A 17,381-nucleotide genomic window follows, 5' to 3' on the forward strand; every position below is an offset into this window, starting at 1 on the left:
TATAGGCGATCCTTCTGTGGGAGCGGGGGGGGGGGGGGATACAAGGAGATTGGGGGTTGGGCCCTTCACCATCCCCCTCCTACTGCCATGCCGAAAAGAAGCTGCACTTAGTCAGGCCAGTAGCACAGGTACAGGCTTGTGTGCCACCGACTCTTGCGTGTGCAATAAGTGTACACACATCAGAGACAGATTTGTGTGTGCACAAGCCGTCAGTGGAGTGCAGAATCCTGGAACCATCACATAGATGGGTTACTCAGTAAATACACTCCTGGAAATGGAAAAAAGAACACATTGACACCGGTGTGTCAGACCCACCATACTTGCTCCGGACATTGCGAGAGGGCTGTACAAGTAATAATCACACGCACGGCGCAGCGGACACACCAGGAACCGCAGTGTTGGCAGTCGAATGACGCTAGCTGCGCAGCATTTGTGCACCGCCGCCGTCAGTGTCAGCCAGTATGCCGTGGCATACGGAGCTCCATCGCAGTCTTTAACACTGGTAGCATGCCGCGACAGCGTGGACGTGAACCGTATGTGCAGTTGACGGACTTTGAGCGAGGGCGTATAGTGGGCATGCGGGAGGCCGGGTGGACGTACCGCCGAATTGCTCAACACGTGGGGCGTGAGGTCTCCACAGTACATCGATGTTGTCGCCAGTGGTCGGTGGAAGGTGCACGTGCCCGTCGACCTGGGACCGGACCGCAGCGACGCACGGATGCACGCCAAGACCGTAGGATCCTACGCAGTGCCGTAGGGGACCGCACCGCCACTTCCCAGCAAATTAGGGATACTGTTGCTCCTGGGGTATCGGCGAGGACCATTCGCAACCGTCTCCATGAAGCTGGGCTACGGTCACGCACACCGTTAGGCCGTCTTCCGCTCACGCCCCAACATCGTGCAGCCCGCCTCCAGTGGTGTCGCGACAGGCGTGAATGGAGGGACGAATGGAGACGTGTCGTCTTCAGCGATGAGAGTCGCTTCTGCCTTGGTGCCAATGATGGTCGTATGCGTGTTTGGCGGCGTGCAGGTGAGCGCCACAATCAGGACTGCATACGACCGAGGCACACAGCGCCAACACCCGGCATCATGGTGTGGGGAGCGATCTCCTACACTGGCCGTACACCACTGGTGATCGTCGAGGGGACACTGAATAGTGCACGGTACATCCAAACCGTCATCGAACCCATCGTTCTACCATTCCTAGACCGGCAAGGGAACTTGCTGTTCCAACAGGACAATGCACGTCCGCATGTATCCCGTGCCACCCAACGTGCTCTAGAAGGTGTAAGTCAACTACCCTGGCCAGCAAGATCTCCGGATCTGTCCCCCATTGAGCATGTTTGGGACTGGATGAAGCGTCGTCTCACGCGGTCTGCACGTCCAGCACGAACGCTGGTCCAACTGAGGCGCCAGGTGGAAATGGCATGGCAAGCCGTTCCACAGGACTACATCCAGCATCTCTACGATCGTCTCCATGGGAGAACAGCAGCCTGCATTGCTGCGAAAGGTGGATATACACTGTACTAGTGCCGACATTGTGCATGCTCTGTTGCCTGTGTCTATGTGCCTGTGGTTCTGTCAGTGTGATCATGTGATGTGTCTGACCCCAGGAATGTGTCAATAAAGTTTCCCCTTCCTGGGACAATGAATTCACGGTGTTCTTATTTCAATTTCCAGGAGTGTATTTGATCGTTTTAAGGAGAGTAGCACACAAGAATCCATTGAAGCAGGAGTGAAGGCTGGGGCGCGCTGCCGGCTTACCTGTAGCGTGGCGACGACGTACCGGCGGGCGCGCTGGAACACCTCCTCGTCGGGCCAGTCCGGGTGCTGGCGCTGCACGCGGCGCGCCACGACGTTGTGCCAGCGGAAGAACAGGATGCCGAAAGTGAGCAGCGCCGGGTTCTGGTTGGTGCGCGGGTCTCCCAGCACTGCACACACGGGTCACACTCTACTCCCACGTGGTAGCCACTCTGCTATCTCTAGCCTGGCCCGTGTCACAAGAAGTAAGTTCCGTCATAAGTTTGCTAGACAGCGGCTGACTGCCAGCTATAAGGCAGTGGGGATGGTTGTTCCACCTACTAAAGCTGTCTCATGCAGTAAATGAGACCTATAAACCTCCAGTTTAGCAGTGGAGTCATCTGCCCGTACGACAACTGCTGAATAAAGCAGCATTACTCCAGAATGTATACTACAGGATCCTGCCCCCTCGCCGCCACGCGTACGGCGCTGCATCAATGACAAGCAATCATGCACTCATTACGTGATTTTTGTCACACTAAATGGCGTAATTGAAGTTTACAAGAAAAATAGATACAAAAATGTGTACAAATATTACATGTATAATAGAAATCCCTGTGTATATGTATTTATTACCGTACTGCAGTGCTTACGGCCTAAAGATGGTCTAAATTATGGACAGAAACCAGTCGGCAACTGAAATAAACATCTGTTGCGATAGAGGCTGTTTTAGTAAATTTTAATATTTTATACCGATCGCTGTTGACTTTCCATTGAAAGAATGCTTTCTAAAATTTTATGCTCCATAAGAATCACATATGTGGTCGCCTTCTCTCTCTCTCTCTCTCTCTCTCTCTCTCTCTCTCTTTTCCATTTCGGATATGAAACACCTTCTACATCCCAAAGTTTAGGAAGATTCCGTTAGCCTTAAATTAAAAGCTAAAAGTGCGTTATATTTTTCGTTGTGATCATAATTAGGACTGGCCGAGGTTCAGGTGACAGACGACTACTAGACTGTGAATTTTGCTATTACTAGAGGGAACTGTGCAGTTACAGTCTATCTGAACTGCGCAGTTGTCTCCGTTATTCGTACAGTCTATCACTCATGCATGACGTCACGTATCAGAAACTGCCCAATTAAATTGAACGCTTTAGGCCCCTTTAGTTCTGCAGCAAGCCGTTTCGTGGAATCACATCCGCTTCAAGTCCAGGTGTTTGTAGCAATAACTCGAATTTTCTCAGTATGTAAGAGATACTCCTCCCACTATACACCAATTAAAGCAAAAATGCGTTTTTACTTCACTGTGGAGCGATCCGCAATAATGACAAGACACAGTGAAGCTAAGATCCCACCTATCGCCTCTACAGCAAGACCACGGTGGTCAGCGCAGGTAGCATTCAAAGAACCTTACCACGAAAATAACACAGTAGCTATCACTCGAAAATATGAAATGCTCCCTATCAGGAAAGCACCTAGCATCAATGTTGCATTCTTGGGAGCTGTCGCGGAATCCCTCTAGCAAACTTACAGCAAATCGTACACCTTGTGACATGGGATTTACACTGGCTCTTGTCTGTAACCTGTTCGCAAAAGCAAAACAGCGCATTATGTTATCTTCAGGTTACAATTAAGAGCGCAGCTGTGCATTTCATTGAGGATTCACACCAACTACAATTTATGGCCTAAATTTCATTACAGTGCGTTAGGAGTTTTTACTAGTGTTCATATGGCTTTGAAAATGTAAATTTTATTACATTGACTACATTTTGAATGCCGATGTTATCTTCAGAAATGAAAGTCGATGATTTCTCTGCCTCTCTAAAGCACCTATTATCAAGAGCGTGCAAAGTATGGGGGATGAAAAAATTGTTTTTCGCAAAGCGCTCAGGTGTCATGCCTCCCCACACACACTTACCAACTCAGTGTCAGTTTGAAGAAAGCCTTAACATGTAATGGATGTTGACTAATTGCAAGTGTGCGCAGACCAATTTGTAGGCCGCCATTCTCGACTGCAACTGAAACTGCAAGATAGTTAGGTTGTATAAGCTCCTAAACGCTTTCTGTAGGGTTGTCCCTTTAATTCGTGAGGTTTTTCTAATGCTAGCAACCAACATTAAAATCGATTAAAAACGTGAATGTAGAAATCATTCACATGTATCTACCGTTACAGGCCAGTCTGCAAAATATAAGAGGCAATCGAATGAAAACAGAGGAAATAAGTAAATTGTTTACTATTTCAAAAGTAATCACCATAACTATTAATACGTTTATCCTACCGTGAGACAAGACGGTCAGTGCCGTCATGGAAAAACGTTTGCGGTTTCCTAAGGAACCATGATTAACTCCAGGTGACCAGCTCTTCGTCCGAAGCAAATCGAGGGCCACGGAGGTCTTTCTTCAGGAAATTTGGAAATTTGTGTTAAGGTCTTATGGGAGCAAACTGCTGAGGTCATCGGTCCCCAAGCTTACGCACTACTTAATCTACCTTACACTAGGGACAACACACACACACACCCATGCCGAGGGTGGACTCGAACCTCCGACGGGGGGAGCCGCCCGGAGTGTGACAAGGCGCCCCAGACCGCGCGGCTACCCCGCGCGGCCTTTCTTCAGGGCTCCAAAAATATGGAAATCACGTGTGGAAAGATCAGGACTGTATGGAGGGGTTGCCAGAGAATCTTCTGCAGCGAAGTCGAAACAACCTTGGCAATAAGTTGGCAGCCACATCGTTCTTCAAAGGTATTGGCTGTTATTACACTTCGATTCGTTATATACGTATTTGGATGAATGATGTGGGGGAGAAGACAAACATGGCGTAGGCAATAAACTTCTGCAAAACTAATGCATCGGAAGCGTCGTCTCTGCATGTGGGTACACCGTGAACAACTGAACTGTCGCCGGCCAGAGTGGCCGAGCGGTTCTAGGCGCTACAGTCTGGAACCGCACGACCGCTACGGTCACAGGTTCGAATTATGCCTCGGGCATGGATGTGTGTGATGTCCTTAGGTTGGTTAGGTTTAAGTAGTTCTAAGTTCTAGGGCACTGATTACCTCAGAAGTTAAGTCTCATAGTGCTCAGAGCCATTTTGAACTGAACTGTCAACGAATATTATTAGAATGATCTTTGTCCATCAAAAAGAATTATCTTCACTGCACATATTCAACAAATAATAGAAGAACTAAGTACAGAACTAGGTACAAATGGCTTGGAGCTTCTGGGAAGATTTAAATACCGATTTCAAAACTGCTCTTTTCTTGGAACGGAATATATTTGTATACTGACTGTAGTGGCATGAGGGGTATACATATGCATGCGACTCCAAAACTGTGATGCTCAACAGGTAATCTAAAGAAGGAAAAGATGTCGGAGACAAATAAATCACTAAGAGAAAAGTCAAGAGATGAGGATGTTGTACTGATTTTTATTAAATGAATGGACATACGGCAGTTAAATGGAGAATTGGTAAACTCCAGAAAGCAGGCAGGACAAACCTTTTACGAACAGTGAAGAAATCTGATCACAATAAGCAGAGACAGATGGTGTAGGCATGTCCAGCGGTGAGTGATAAATTGTTGACAGTGATGTCAATACAACAAAGGCGGCCGGATATGACACTAAAATGCATCTTGCTGGCTAAAGATCACGAAAGACTCTGATCTAACTATCATAAATAAGTGTTGTTAGTAGCTATTGAGCTGAATGTGTTTCACTTTTCGTCGGAGTCCGAAGGTTATGTCGTAAGATTGTAAACAACTGTGCGAGAGTAAGGCGGTGAGACTGGCCGGTACGTGATTTATATCGCAATTAAGCTGCCTGATGGTGGCGATCGATAACGGTTTCAGTGACAGATAACCGAAGTTCCACTGATGGGCAACACAAGTCGAGCTGTAAAGCTACACGAGTTTACTACTGATCCCAATGAACTTGGAAACTTTTGGATTTGTAACTGGGCACATTAGTTCGTCTTATGAGAGAAGCGAAAGCAGTCCTCCTCAATTTGTGTCCCTGTTGCAGTTAATGCATTTAATTTAGTGTGTAAGATAAAATGTAACTGTTGAAGCATTTACGTGCTGAGCTGGACATGGTCAGTCAAAGGTGTTCATCTGTCCTTCGTTAACACCCCCCCCCCCCCCCCCCCCCCCCCCCATGGCTGGGTGTCATCCAATGTCAACGTGTGTTACCTGCGGTTTTCTTGGATGGGGCACAAGCATGGTTCTCTTCATTTCTCTACAGATGGCTAGGATATCGGTGTCGTATTTGTCAGTGCTGCTAGACGTCAATGATCGATCAAATTCCTCGTTAGGTTTTCTGTGGTCTGGAACGCGATTTTTGAGAAGACTCGCTGCAGTCTGGCTTTTTACCGTACATAAGCAAGGGTACACCAAATACATCACTTTCAGATACAACAAGGCTTATCACAATATAAATACTTAATTATATTGTTCCATCTGTAGCGCGTGTCATTTTGTAACTGTTGTTACATGTAATGGTTCAAATGGCTCTGAGCACTGTGGGACTTAACATCTGAGGTCATCAGTCCCATAGAACTTAGAACTACTTAAACCTAACTAACCTAAGGACATCACTCACATCCATGCCCGAGGCAGGATTCGAGCCTGCGACCGTAATGGTAGCGCGGTTCCAATCTGAAGCGCCTAGAACCGGTCGGCCACTCCGGCCGGCTGCATGTAATGGTATTGGTTTTATTTTGCTGTTCAAGATTGAGAGAATTTTTTTTAGCTTATTCACACTTTTTTGATATAATTTATGTTGCAAGTACTTAAACAGTTTTTTTCGATATAATTTATCTTGCAAGTTCTTAAACAGTTGTGCCGAGGCTCTTTGAAAGGTGTGTTGGGTCTTATTTGCTTCTTCTGAAACTGAAACAGGAGGCTGTTACAGATACAGAAGCGACTGATTGAAAGGCCTCTAACGTAGCTCTACAATTCAGCCAGCGGATCTACATATAAGCTAAGTAACAAGCGCCTTGTTGTTACTGCCTCGCATTTGTTCAGATTTCTTGGCGCATATGTGATCTGTCGTCTCAAGTAAGCCTGCCGACATCTGTATTTTTTTTTCTACTGTTCCGTCGTCTCTACGATGTCACGAATTCTGGAATGACATATCACTGCATGAATGCCATGGACACCGTATTTGCCCTCTGCAGAGAATTTGCCTAAGGAACTTGCACATTTAAGGACGGTGTTCAGAGGCAATGGATACTCGACCTGGCAAATTAACAGGGCCTTCTCCACTAGAACCAGGAACCGGGAAGTGGACAAAGAGGAGAACGCGCCAGCCAAGTCCCTAGCTTTTCTTCCCTTCGTTGGAAATATCTCCTTCAGGATAGCGACGATTCTTAATAATTTTCATGTGCAAGTGGTTTTTCGTCCACCTTCTAAGATTTCGGATTTGCTGGTATCGGTGAAGGATGATTTGTTACTGCGGAAGGCGTAAATTAACAAAATACCGTGTCAATGTGGTATGGCATATACAGGGTGAGTCACCTAACGTTACCGCTGGATATATTTCGTTAACCACATCAAATACTGACGAACCGATTCCACAGACCGAACGTGAGGAGAGGGGCTAGTGTAATTGTTTAATACAAACCATACAAAAATGCACGGAAATATGTTTTTTTAACACAAACCTACGTTTTTTTTAAATGGAACCCCGTTAGTTTTGTTAGCACATCTGAACATATAAACAAATACGTAATCAGTGCCGTTTGTTGCATTGTAAAATGTTAATTAAATCCGGAGATATTGTAACCTAAAGTTGACGCTTGAGTACCACTCCTCCGCTGTTCGATCGTGTGTATCGGAGAGCACCGAATTACGTAGGGATCCAAAGGGAACGGTGATGGACCTTAGGTACAGAAGAGTCTGGAACAGCACATTACGTCCACATACTAACACCTTTTTATTGGTCTTTTTCACTGACGCACATGTACATTACCATGACGTGGAGGACGCATCAATTGGTCAGCCCGTTCTCCTGATCTTACACCTCTGGGCTTCTTTCTGTGGGGTACGTTAAAGGAGAATGTGTACCGTGATGTGCCTACAACCCCAGAGGATATGAAACAACGTATTGTGGCAGTCTGCGGTGACATTACACCAGATGTACTGCGGCGTGTACAACATTCATTACGCCAGAGATAGCAATTGTGTGCAGCAAATGATGGCCACCACATTGAACATCTATTGGCCTGACATGTCAGGACACACCCTATTCCAATCCGTAATTGAAATTGGAAACCACTTGTGTAAGTGTACTTCACCCCTCATGGTAATGTACATGTGCGTCAGTGAAAAAGACCAATAAAAAGGTGTTAGCATGTGGACGTAATGTGCTGTTCCAGTCTCTTCTGTACTTAAGGTCCATCACCGTTCCCTTTGGATCCCTACGTAATTCGGTGCTCTCCGATACACACGATCGAACAGCGGAGGAGTGGTACTCAAGCGTCAACTTTAGGTTACAATATCTCCGGATGTAATTAACATTTTACAATGCAACAAACGGCACTGATTACGTATTTGTTTATATGTTCAGATGTGCTAACAAAACTAACGGGGTTCCATTTAAAAAAAACGTAGGTTTGTGTTAAAAAAACATACTTCCGTGCATTTTTGTATGGTTTGTATTAAACAATTACACTAGCCCCTCTCCTCACGTTCGGTCTGTGGAATCGGTTCGTCAGTATTTGATGTTGTTTACGAAATATATCCAGCGGTAATGTTAGGTGACTCACCCTGTATATAGGACAGACAACGCGTACATTGGAAGAGCGTTGTTCAGAACATCAGCGTTGCACTCGCCTACGGCAACCCAGTAAGTCTGCAGTTGCGGAACATTGTATTTGTAACGGACATTCAATGGAGTACTACAAAACTTCGATTATAGCCACAGCAACAAATTTTTGGGACTCTATTATCAAAGAACCCGTCGAAATATACATTGCGGGAAATCTAATGAACCGTGACAGAGGTTACCAATTGAATAACGCATGGAATCCCGTCATCTCCAAAATTTGCTCGACACGAAGACGCAAGAAGACCTCGATAGCTGCGGCCAGTGACAATACCGACGGCAGCTGAGTCTTGCAGTTCCACCAGCGAGGGCGCTGTCACTGGGCGGTGTGGTCCTTCTGTCTTCGCGACTGCAACGCATGCACGGCAGTACTATCAGCGCACTATATAAGACGGAGCGGAGAACGTCTGTGTCAGTCCTCGTTCGGCTCACCTGAAGATGGCTGGCAGTTGTCCAGCCGAAATATCGTGCTTTGAAGTTTACAACGCTCGGCTGCAACCCCGAAATCTTTTTGAACGGTTGAATTGCCGGGAAAATTTCAAATTTTACAACATAATGTCTAACAAAACGACCGTGAGGGAGGCAGCTGAAGCATTGTCAACAATTAGAAAAGAAAAAAGATCGCCACCAAAGAAAAGAGTTTAAAAACAGCAAAATGAAGTCTATGAAAGAGAGTTGAAGAAAGGTGAACTTAAGTCGGATGTTACAAAATAGCCGGCCGGAGTAGCCGAGCGGTTCTAGGCGCTACAGTCTGGAATCGCGCGACTGCTACGGTCGCAGGTTCGAATCCTGCCTCGGGCATGGATGTGTGTGATGTCCTTTGGTTGGTTAGGTTTAAGTAGTTCTAAGTTCTAGGGGACTGATGACCTCAGTAGTTAAGTCCCATAGTGCTCAGAGCCATTTATTACAAAATACACTCCTGGAAATTGAAATAAGAACACCGTGAATTCATTGTCCCAGGAAGGGGAAACTTTATTGACACATTCCTGGGGTCAGATACATCACATGATCACACTGACAGAACCACAGGCACATAGACACAGGCAACAGAGCATGCACAATGTCGGCACTAGTACAGTGTATATCCACCTTTCGCAGCAATGCAGGCTGCTATTCTCCCATGGAGACGATCGTAGAGATGCTGGATGTAGTCCTGTGGAACGGCTTGCCATGCCATTTCCACCTGGCGCCTCAGTTGGACCAGCGTTCGTGCTGGACGTGCAGACCGCGTGAGACGACGCTTCATCCAGTCCCAAACATGCTCAATGGGGGACAGATCCGGAGATCTTGCTGGCCAGGGTAGTTGACTTACACCTTTTAGAGCACGTTGGGTGGCACGGGATAAATGCGGACGTGCATTGTCCTGTTGGAACAGCAAGTTCCCTTGCCGGTCTAGGAATGGTAGAACGATGGGTTCGATGACGGTTTGGATGTACCGTGCACTATTCAGTGTCCCCTCGACGATCACCAGTGGTGTACGGCCAGTGTAGGAGATCGCTCCCCACACCATGATGCCGGGTGTTGGCCCTGTGTGCCTCGGTCGTATGCAGTCCTGATTGTGGCGCTCACCTGCACGGCGCCAAACACGCATACGGCCATCATTGGCACCAAGGCAGAAGCGACTCTCATCGCTGAAGACGACACGTCTCCATTCGTCCCTCCATTCACGCCTGTCGCGACACCACTGGAGGCGGGCTGCACGATGTTGGGGCGTGAGCGGAAGACGGCCTAACGGTGTGCGGGACCGTAGCCCAGCTTCATGGAGACGGTTGCGAATGGTCCTCGCCGATACCCCAGGAGCAACAGTGTCCCTAATTTGCTGGGAAGTGGCGGTGCGGTCCCCTACGGCACTGCGTAGGATCCTACGGTCTTGGCGTGCATCCGTGCGTCGCTGCGGTGCGGTCCCAGGTCGACGGGCACGTGCACCTTCCGCCGACCACTGGCGACAACATCGATGTACTGTGGAGACCTCACGCCCCACGTGTTGAGCAATTCGGCGGTACGTCCACCCGGCCTCCCGCATGCCCGCTATACGCCCTCGCTCAAAGTCCGTCAACTGCACATACGGTTCACGTCCACGCTGTCGCGGCATGCTACCAGTGTTAAAGACTGCGATGGAGCTCCGTATGCCACGGCAAACTGGCTGACACTGACGGCGGCGGTGCACAAATGCTGCGCAACTAGCGCCATTCGACGGCCAACACCGCGGTTCCTGGTGTGTCCGCTGTGCCGTGCGTGTGATCATTGCTTGTACAGCCCTCTCGCAGTGTCCGGAGCAAGTATGGTGGGTCTGACACACCGGTGTCAATGTGTTCTTTTTTCCATTTCCAGCAGTGTAAAATAAACAGACAAAGGGTGACCAAGACAAACCAATTACAAAATTGCATAGAAAACTGCAATTTACAGGAAATAATGGCTTAACGGCAGAGACTGAAAAGTGCATTGTGTGTCTGGAGTCATTTAAAGAAGACTGGGCAGATGCTGCGCACATATTATATGCGTGGATTAGGAGAATATTTTGTATTTTATAATATTTGCGATATCTGTAAAACAGTGGGCTAAACATTGGTGTATGTGGCTGAAGAATAGTAAGAAGAAGTTCCCGTGATTAAGTATTCTATTATTATTCAGTAAGTATAAATGCAGTGTATCACTGAAAAGCTACATTAGCACAGAAAAGGCAACGGACGACACTACAAGGCACTTTGTGCAAGCCTTGTAATTGTAGTTCATTTACTTTCGGTGTAACTAAGTGTTATAAATAACAAAAAAAAAATCATTACACTGGGCTTTTCATAGAACACGACTTGAAATAAAGGAATAATATATTAATACCCCCGTTAAAAACCACAATTACAAAGTAAAGTAAAAAATATTAAGCTGGCCTATAGTGCGTGACTTTCTCCTGATGTGTGAATTTAGTGCCATATTATGATAACCTGTTCAGTACGTTGTAGCGAAATGAAGCGTATAGCAGACAATTGACTACATGCAGGAAACGAAATATGACAGCCACCGATCCACCTGCAGATGAGGCTGTCAGCTGAAGGAATACGTTGTGAAGAAAAATAAAACTGACTGACATAGATAACTGTTTAAAGGTGTCGTTTACATCATAAACACTCTTAGTTTCAAATCACAGTCTGACAAGGACGAAATAAAATCCAAATACAGTTCGCGAGTAGAAACTGAGCAATATTTTCCTAAACATCTGCTTTGCTAAGTATTTTTTGGTCCTTGCCAGTAACTACCCACGCGGCTGGTAGGTCGTTTAGCACATTTGAAATCATAAGGAATGCTATAAAATTCACGATGGTGCAGAAGATGTTAACAGATATAGCAGTACTAGGTTCGATTCGATTATGAGTCTCCAATTAAACTTTAATGATAAGTGCAGAAGGTCAAAAAATTATTTGCCCCCAGGAGATGTCACGCTAATTCGTGTAGTGCCACCTCTCGACTTAACAATAGCATCACTCCGGCAAGGATGAGGTATGAGGTCTTCAGGTACCTGTGTCAAGCCATTCGCAGGTAATTCTATACATACTACAGAAAAAAAACGACGCTCCACGAAGGAATTATCCGAATGGCACGGAAATCGCTAGTTGTGCTGTGCATATTAAAACTAACAAATGATTACAACTTCAGACACACTGGATGATTTATTTAAGACAAAGAGCTTCACAAATTGAGGAAGTCAGTAACGCTTTGTACCGTCTCTGGCTCTTATGCAAACAATTATTCGGCTTGGCATTATTTGACAGAGTTGTTGGACGGCCTCCTGTGGGATTTTGTGCCAAAGTTTGTAAAGCTCGTTCTTTAGATCGTCAAAATCCCGAGACTGTTGCAAGGCGCTGCCCATAACGCTGCCAAGTTCTCAGTTTGGGAGAGATCCTGGCGACCTTCATGGCCAAGATTGGTCTTGGCAAGTACGAAGACAAGCAGTAGAAACGCTCGCGGTGTGCGAGCGGGTATTATCTTGCGGAAATGTAAGCCCAAGTTGGCTTGCCATGAAAGGCAACAAAATGAAGCGTAGAATATCGTCGACGTACCGCTGTGCTGTGAGAGTGCCTCAGATGACAACCAGAGGAGTACTGCAACGAAAAGAAATGGTATCCCAGCACATCACTCCTTGTTGTTGGGCCGTGTGGCGGACGACAGCCAGGGTGGTACACCACCGTCATCCGGGTTGTCTCCAGACACATCTTCGGCCTGGAATCTCATTGCCTCAAGTAGCATTGTCTTCAGTGGCGAGACCCGCTTCGAACCGAGCTCCAAACACGTGTCTGGAGACTCCCCAGATAACCTGACTGTTGGCTACCATGCGGCCAAATAACCAGGAGGGATCGTTTGGGGTGCCAGTTCTCATCATACTGGAGCAGCCAGTATCCGTTTGGTTGACATTCACAGCACACTTACAGCACAACGGTACGTCGACGATATTCTACGCCTCGTTTTATTACAATTCAGGGCTACCCATTCTGGGCTTACATTTCAGCAAGATAATGCCCGCTCGTCAACCGCGAGAGTTTCAACTGCTTGTCTTCGTACTTGCCAAACCGTACCTCGTTCAGCAAGGCCACCGTATCTCTCGTCAATTGAGAACCTGAAGCAGGGCCCTGCCAACAGCATGAGATTTTCACGATATAACGCGCCAATTTGACTCGGTATGCCTCAGGAAGGCATCCGTCAATTCCATTATTCAATGCCAGGTCAAATAACTGCTTTCGTAAGGGCCGGAGGTGGACTAACATTTTATTGACTTGCCATATTTGCGAAGCTCTTTTTCAATAAATCATCCAATTTTTTGAAATTGTAACTATTTCTTTGTCTGTGTATGTACAGCATATCTAGCGATTTTCGTCCCATTTCCTTCGTGATAAGTGCACTTTTTTGTGTTACAATGTTCTATTGGCAGTGTCTCTATATAAGGGTCTACTATGTAATGTCACACAAACCTGCATGCATGTCTGCAAATAGTACAGTATTTACATGCCTAGGCAAAGGTCGAGACAACAATAAGTAAGTCTCTTCCTGTGTGGGAATCTTGTGATTGTGGAAGTGTGTGGCTCTGAGCACTACGGGACTTAACTTCTGAGGTCCCCTAGAACTTAGAACTACTTAAACCTAACTAACCTAAGGACATCACACACATCAATGCCAGAGGCAGGATTCGAACCTGCGACCGTGGCGGTCACGCGGTTCCAGACTGTAGCGCCTATAACCGCTCGGCCACTCCGGCCGGCGGTTGTGAAAGTGCAGGACTTGAATTCACCGTGACATACGGAATTTTGGGTTAGTCTGGGAATCGTTCTCTGTTAGCCGAAGTGGTTAAGAGGAACGCTCGAGTAAAGCGGGAAATCCGAGTTCGAGTCCCGGTCCGGCACAAATTTTCAAGTGTCGCCAATAAATTATACAGCTGGAGTCTCGCTGTATTCGCAATTGCGAATATATTTCTTGGTAATTATATCCGTAGAGCTACTAAACTGCAGGATGCTGCATTTCAGCCGTTGTTTCAAACAGTCCCTAAACAGTTTTGGTTTGGTGAATGCCTGGAGAAGGTTACGTGCCATCAGCACTGAATTACAGAAGAGGTGTTATTATGGTATGGGATTGTTTTTCGTTGTTAATGTGCGGTCCCCTTATTGTGCTTAAGAGAACGCTAAATTCAGAAGGATTGGATCACATTTTACATTGTAATTCGTACAATAGAGAAACAGTTCGGAGATTATGAATGCTTGTATGAGCAAGACAATGCACTTTGCCATAAAACAGCGTTTGTGAGAGAACGGTTTGTGGACAATAATATTCCTGAAATGGACTGGCCTGTCCTGTCCTATCCTGTGGGATAAGTCAGAATGTCTACTCGTCCGAGAGCCCAGCGTCGAACATCACTACCTTCTCAGATTTCCGCTGTTGAGAAAAAATAGGTTGCCATTCCTCCATAGTCATTCAGACACCGCTCCGGGAGTGTTCCCAGTAGAGTTCAAGCTTTGGAAAAGGCGAAGGGTGCACATACCCAACATTAACGTCCACTAATAGTTGTTCGCATACATTTGATCAGGCAGTGTACAACTGGGCAATAGCAGACTCAAACAAAATTGCTTTACGTGACTGATTGTGAGACAAGACGGTCACTGCCTCCATTGGAAAAGTTTGCGGTTGCGTACGGAGCCGAGATTGTACCCAGGCGTCCACCTCTTCGTCCGACGCAAATAGATGGCCACGAATCTCTTTCTATAGGACATCAAAACGACGGAAATCGCATGTGGAGAGATCGGGACTGTATGGAGGATGTATAAGGGCTTTACAGTGAAACTTCTACAGCGCAGTCAAAACAACATTGGCAGCCTATGGGTCTCCCAATGCGACATTCATATTTTTGGTGGCCTGAAGAAAGACATTTATGGTCATTAGTTTGCTTCAGACAAAGTTGTAGAATTTTGGAACACGTATTATGTTCGAGTATAATGACTTTTCTGGAGACTAGAAATCTACTCTGTAGGAATCATCATGGGTTTCGAAAAAGACGGTCGTGTGAAACCCAGCTTGCGCTTTTCGTTCACGAGACTCAGAGGGACATAGACAAGGGTTCACAGGTAAATGCCGTGTTTCTTGACTTCCGCAAGGCGTTGGATACAGTTCCCCACAGTCGTTTAATGAACAAAGTAAGAGCATATGGACTATCAGACCAATTGTGTGATTGGATTGAGTTCCTAGATAACAGAACGCAGCATGTCATCTTCAATGGAGAGAAGTCTTCCGAAGTAAGAGTGATTTCAGGTGTGCCGCAGGGGAGTGTCGTAGGACCGTTGCTATTCAGAATATACATAAATGACCTTGTGGATGACATCGGAAGTTCACTGAGGCTATTTGCAGATGATGCAGTGGTGTATCGAGAGGTTGTAACAATGGAAAATTGTACTGAAATGCAGGAGGATCTGCAGCGAATTGACGCATGGTGCAGGGAATGGCAATTGAATCACAATGTAGACAAGTGTAATGTGCTGCGAATACATAGAAAGATAGATCCCTTATCATTTAGCTACAAAATAGCAGGTCAACAACTGGAAGCAGTTAATTCCATAAATTATCTGGGAGTACGCATTAGGAGTGATTTAAAATGGAATGATCATATAAAGTTGATCGTTGGTAAAGCAGATGCCAGACTGATATTCATTGGAAGAATCCTAAGGAAATGCAATCCGAAAACAAAGGAAGTAGGTTACAGTACGCTTGTTCGCCCACTGCTTGAATACTGCTCAGCAGTGTGGGATCCGTATGATAGGGTTGATAGAAGAGATAGAGAAGATCCAACGGAGAGCAGCGCACTTCGTTACAGGATCATTTAGTAATCACGAAAGCGTTACGGAGATGATAGATAAACTCCAGTGGAAGACTCTGCAGAATACACGCTCAGTAGCTCGGTACGGGCTTTTGTTTAAGTTTCGAGAACATACCTTCACCGAAGAGTCAAGCAGTATATTGCTCCCTCCTACGTATATCTCGCGAAGAGACCATGAGGATAAAATCAGAGAGATTAGAGCCCACACAGAAGCATACCGACAATCCTTCTTTCCACGAACAATACGAGACTGGAATAGAAGGGCGAACCGATAGAGGTACTCAAGGTACCCTCCGCCACACACCGTCAGGTGGCTTGCGGAGAATGGATGTAGATGTAGATGTAAAAGACATGAACGCCTAGGTACAATTATGATTCCGTAGGCAACCGCAAACATTTTCCATGTAGGCATTGACCGTCTTGTCTCGTAGTGCGACATATATGGCGATTACTTATGGATTAATAAACGGATTACTTACTTTTTCCATCTGTCTCGTTTTCAGTTGAGTGCCCTTTATGTATACTGAGGTGACAAATGACAAGTCATGAGATACCTCCCAATATCGAGCTGAACCTCCTTTTAGTTCGTTATACTGCAACAGCTCGACGTGGCATCGACTTAACAAGTCGCTGGAAGCGCCCTGAGAAATATTAAGCCATGCAGCCTCTATAGGCATCCATAGCTGTGACAGTGTTGCCGTTGCAGGATTCTGTGCACGAACTCACCTCTGGACTACGTTCCATAAATGTTCGATGGAATTCATGTCAGGCGATCCGGGTAGCCAAATCATTCGCTCGAACTGCCCAGAATGTTCTTCAGACCAATTGCGAACAACTGGGTTCGGTGGCACAGCGGATTGTAATCCACGAAAATTCCGCCGTTGCTTGGGAACGTGAAGACCACGAATGGCATCAGATGATCTCCAAGTAATTGAACATAACCATTTACAGTGATTGATCGGTACAGTCGGACGAGAGGACCCAGTCCATTCTATGTAAGCACAACCAACCCACACCACTATGGAGACACCATCAGCTGGAACAGTGCTTTGTTGACAACTTGGCTCCACGGCTTCGTGGGGTCTGCGCCACACCAGAACCCTACCATCAGCTCTTACCAACTGAAATCTGGACTCATCTCACGAGGCCACAGTTTTCCAGTTGTCTAGGGTCCAACTAACGCGGTCATGAGCCCAAAAGGGGCGTTGAGGCTATGTCGTACTGTTAGCAAAGGCACTCGCGTCGGTCGTCTGATGCCATAACCCATTAACGCCAAATTTCTAAGCCCTGTTCTAACGAATTGATTTCAGCGGTTATGTCATGCAGTATTGCTTGTCTGTTAGCACTGACAACTGTACGCGAGCGCCGCTGCTCTCTGTCGTTAAGTGAAGGCCATCGGCCTCTGCTTTGTCTGTGATGAAAGGCAATGCTTAAAATTTGGTATTCTCTGCACGCTCTTAACACTGCAGATCTCGCAAT

General features: G+C 46.4%; 1 protein-coding gene across 1 annotated transcript in view; it reads right to left on the minus strand.

Moving 5' to 3' along the window:
• LOC126174871 (dual oxidase) overlaps positions 1–17,381 on the minus strand; it is a 557,146-nt gene that overhangs the window by 127,289 nt on the left and 412,476 nt on the right. The window contains exon 6 of the mRNA XM_049921282.1: positions 1,765–1,931. Coding sequence (XP_049777239.1) covers positions 1,765–1,931 — 167 coding nt within the window. The remainder of the gene's footprint in view (positions 1–1,764; positions 1,932–17,381) is intronic.

This window comes from Schistocerca cancellata, chromosome 3 (genome assembly GCF_023864275.1).
Source record: "Schistocerca cancellata isolate TAMUIC-IGC-003103 chromosome 3, iqSchCanc2.1, whole genome shotgun sequence".
In the NCBI taxonomy this organism is placed as follows: domain Eukaryota; kingdom Metazoa; phylum Arthropoda; class Insecta; order Orthoptera; family Acrididae; genus Schistocerca; species Schistocerca cancellata.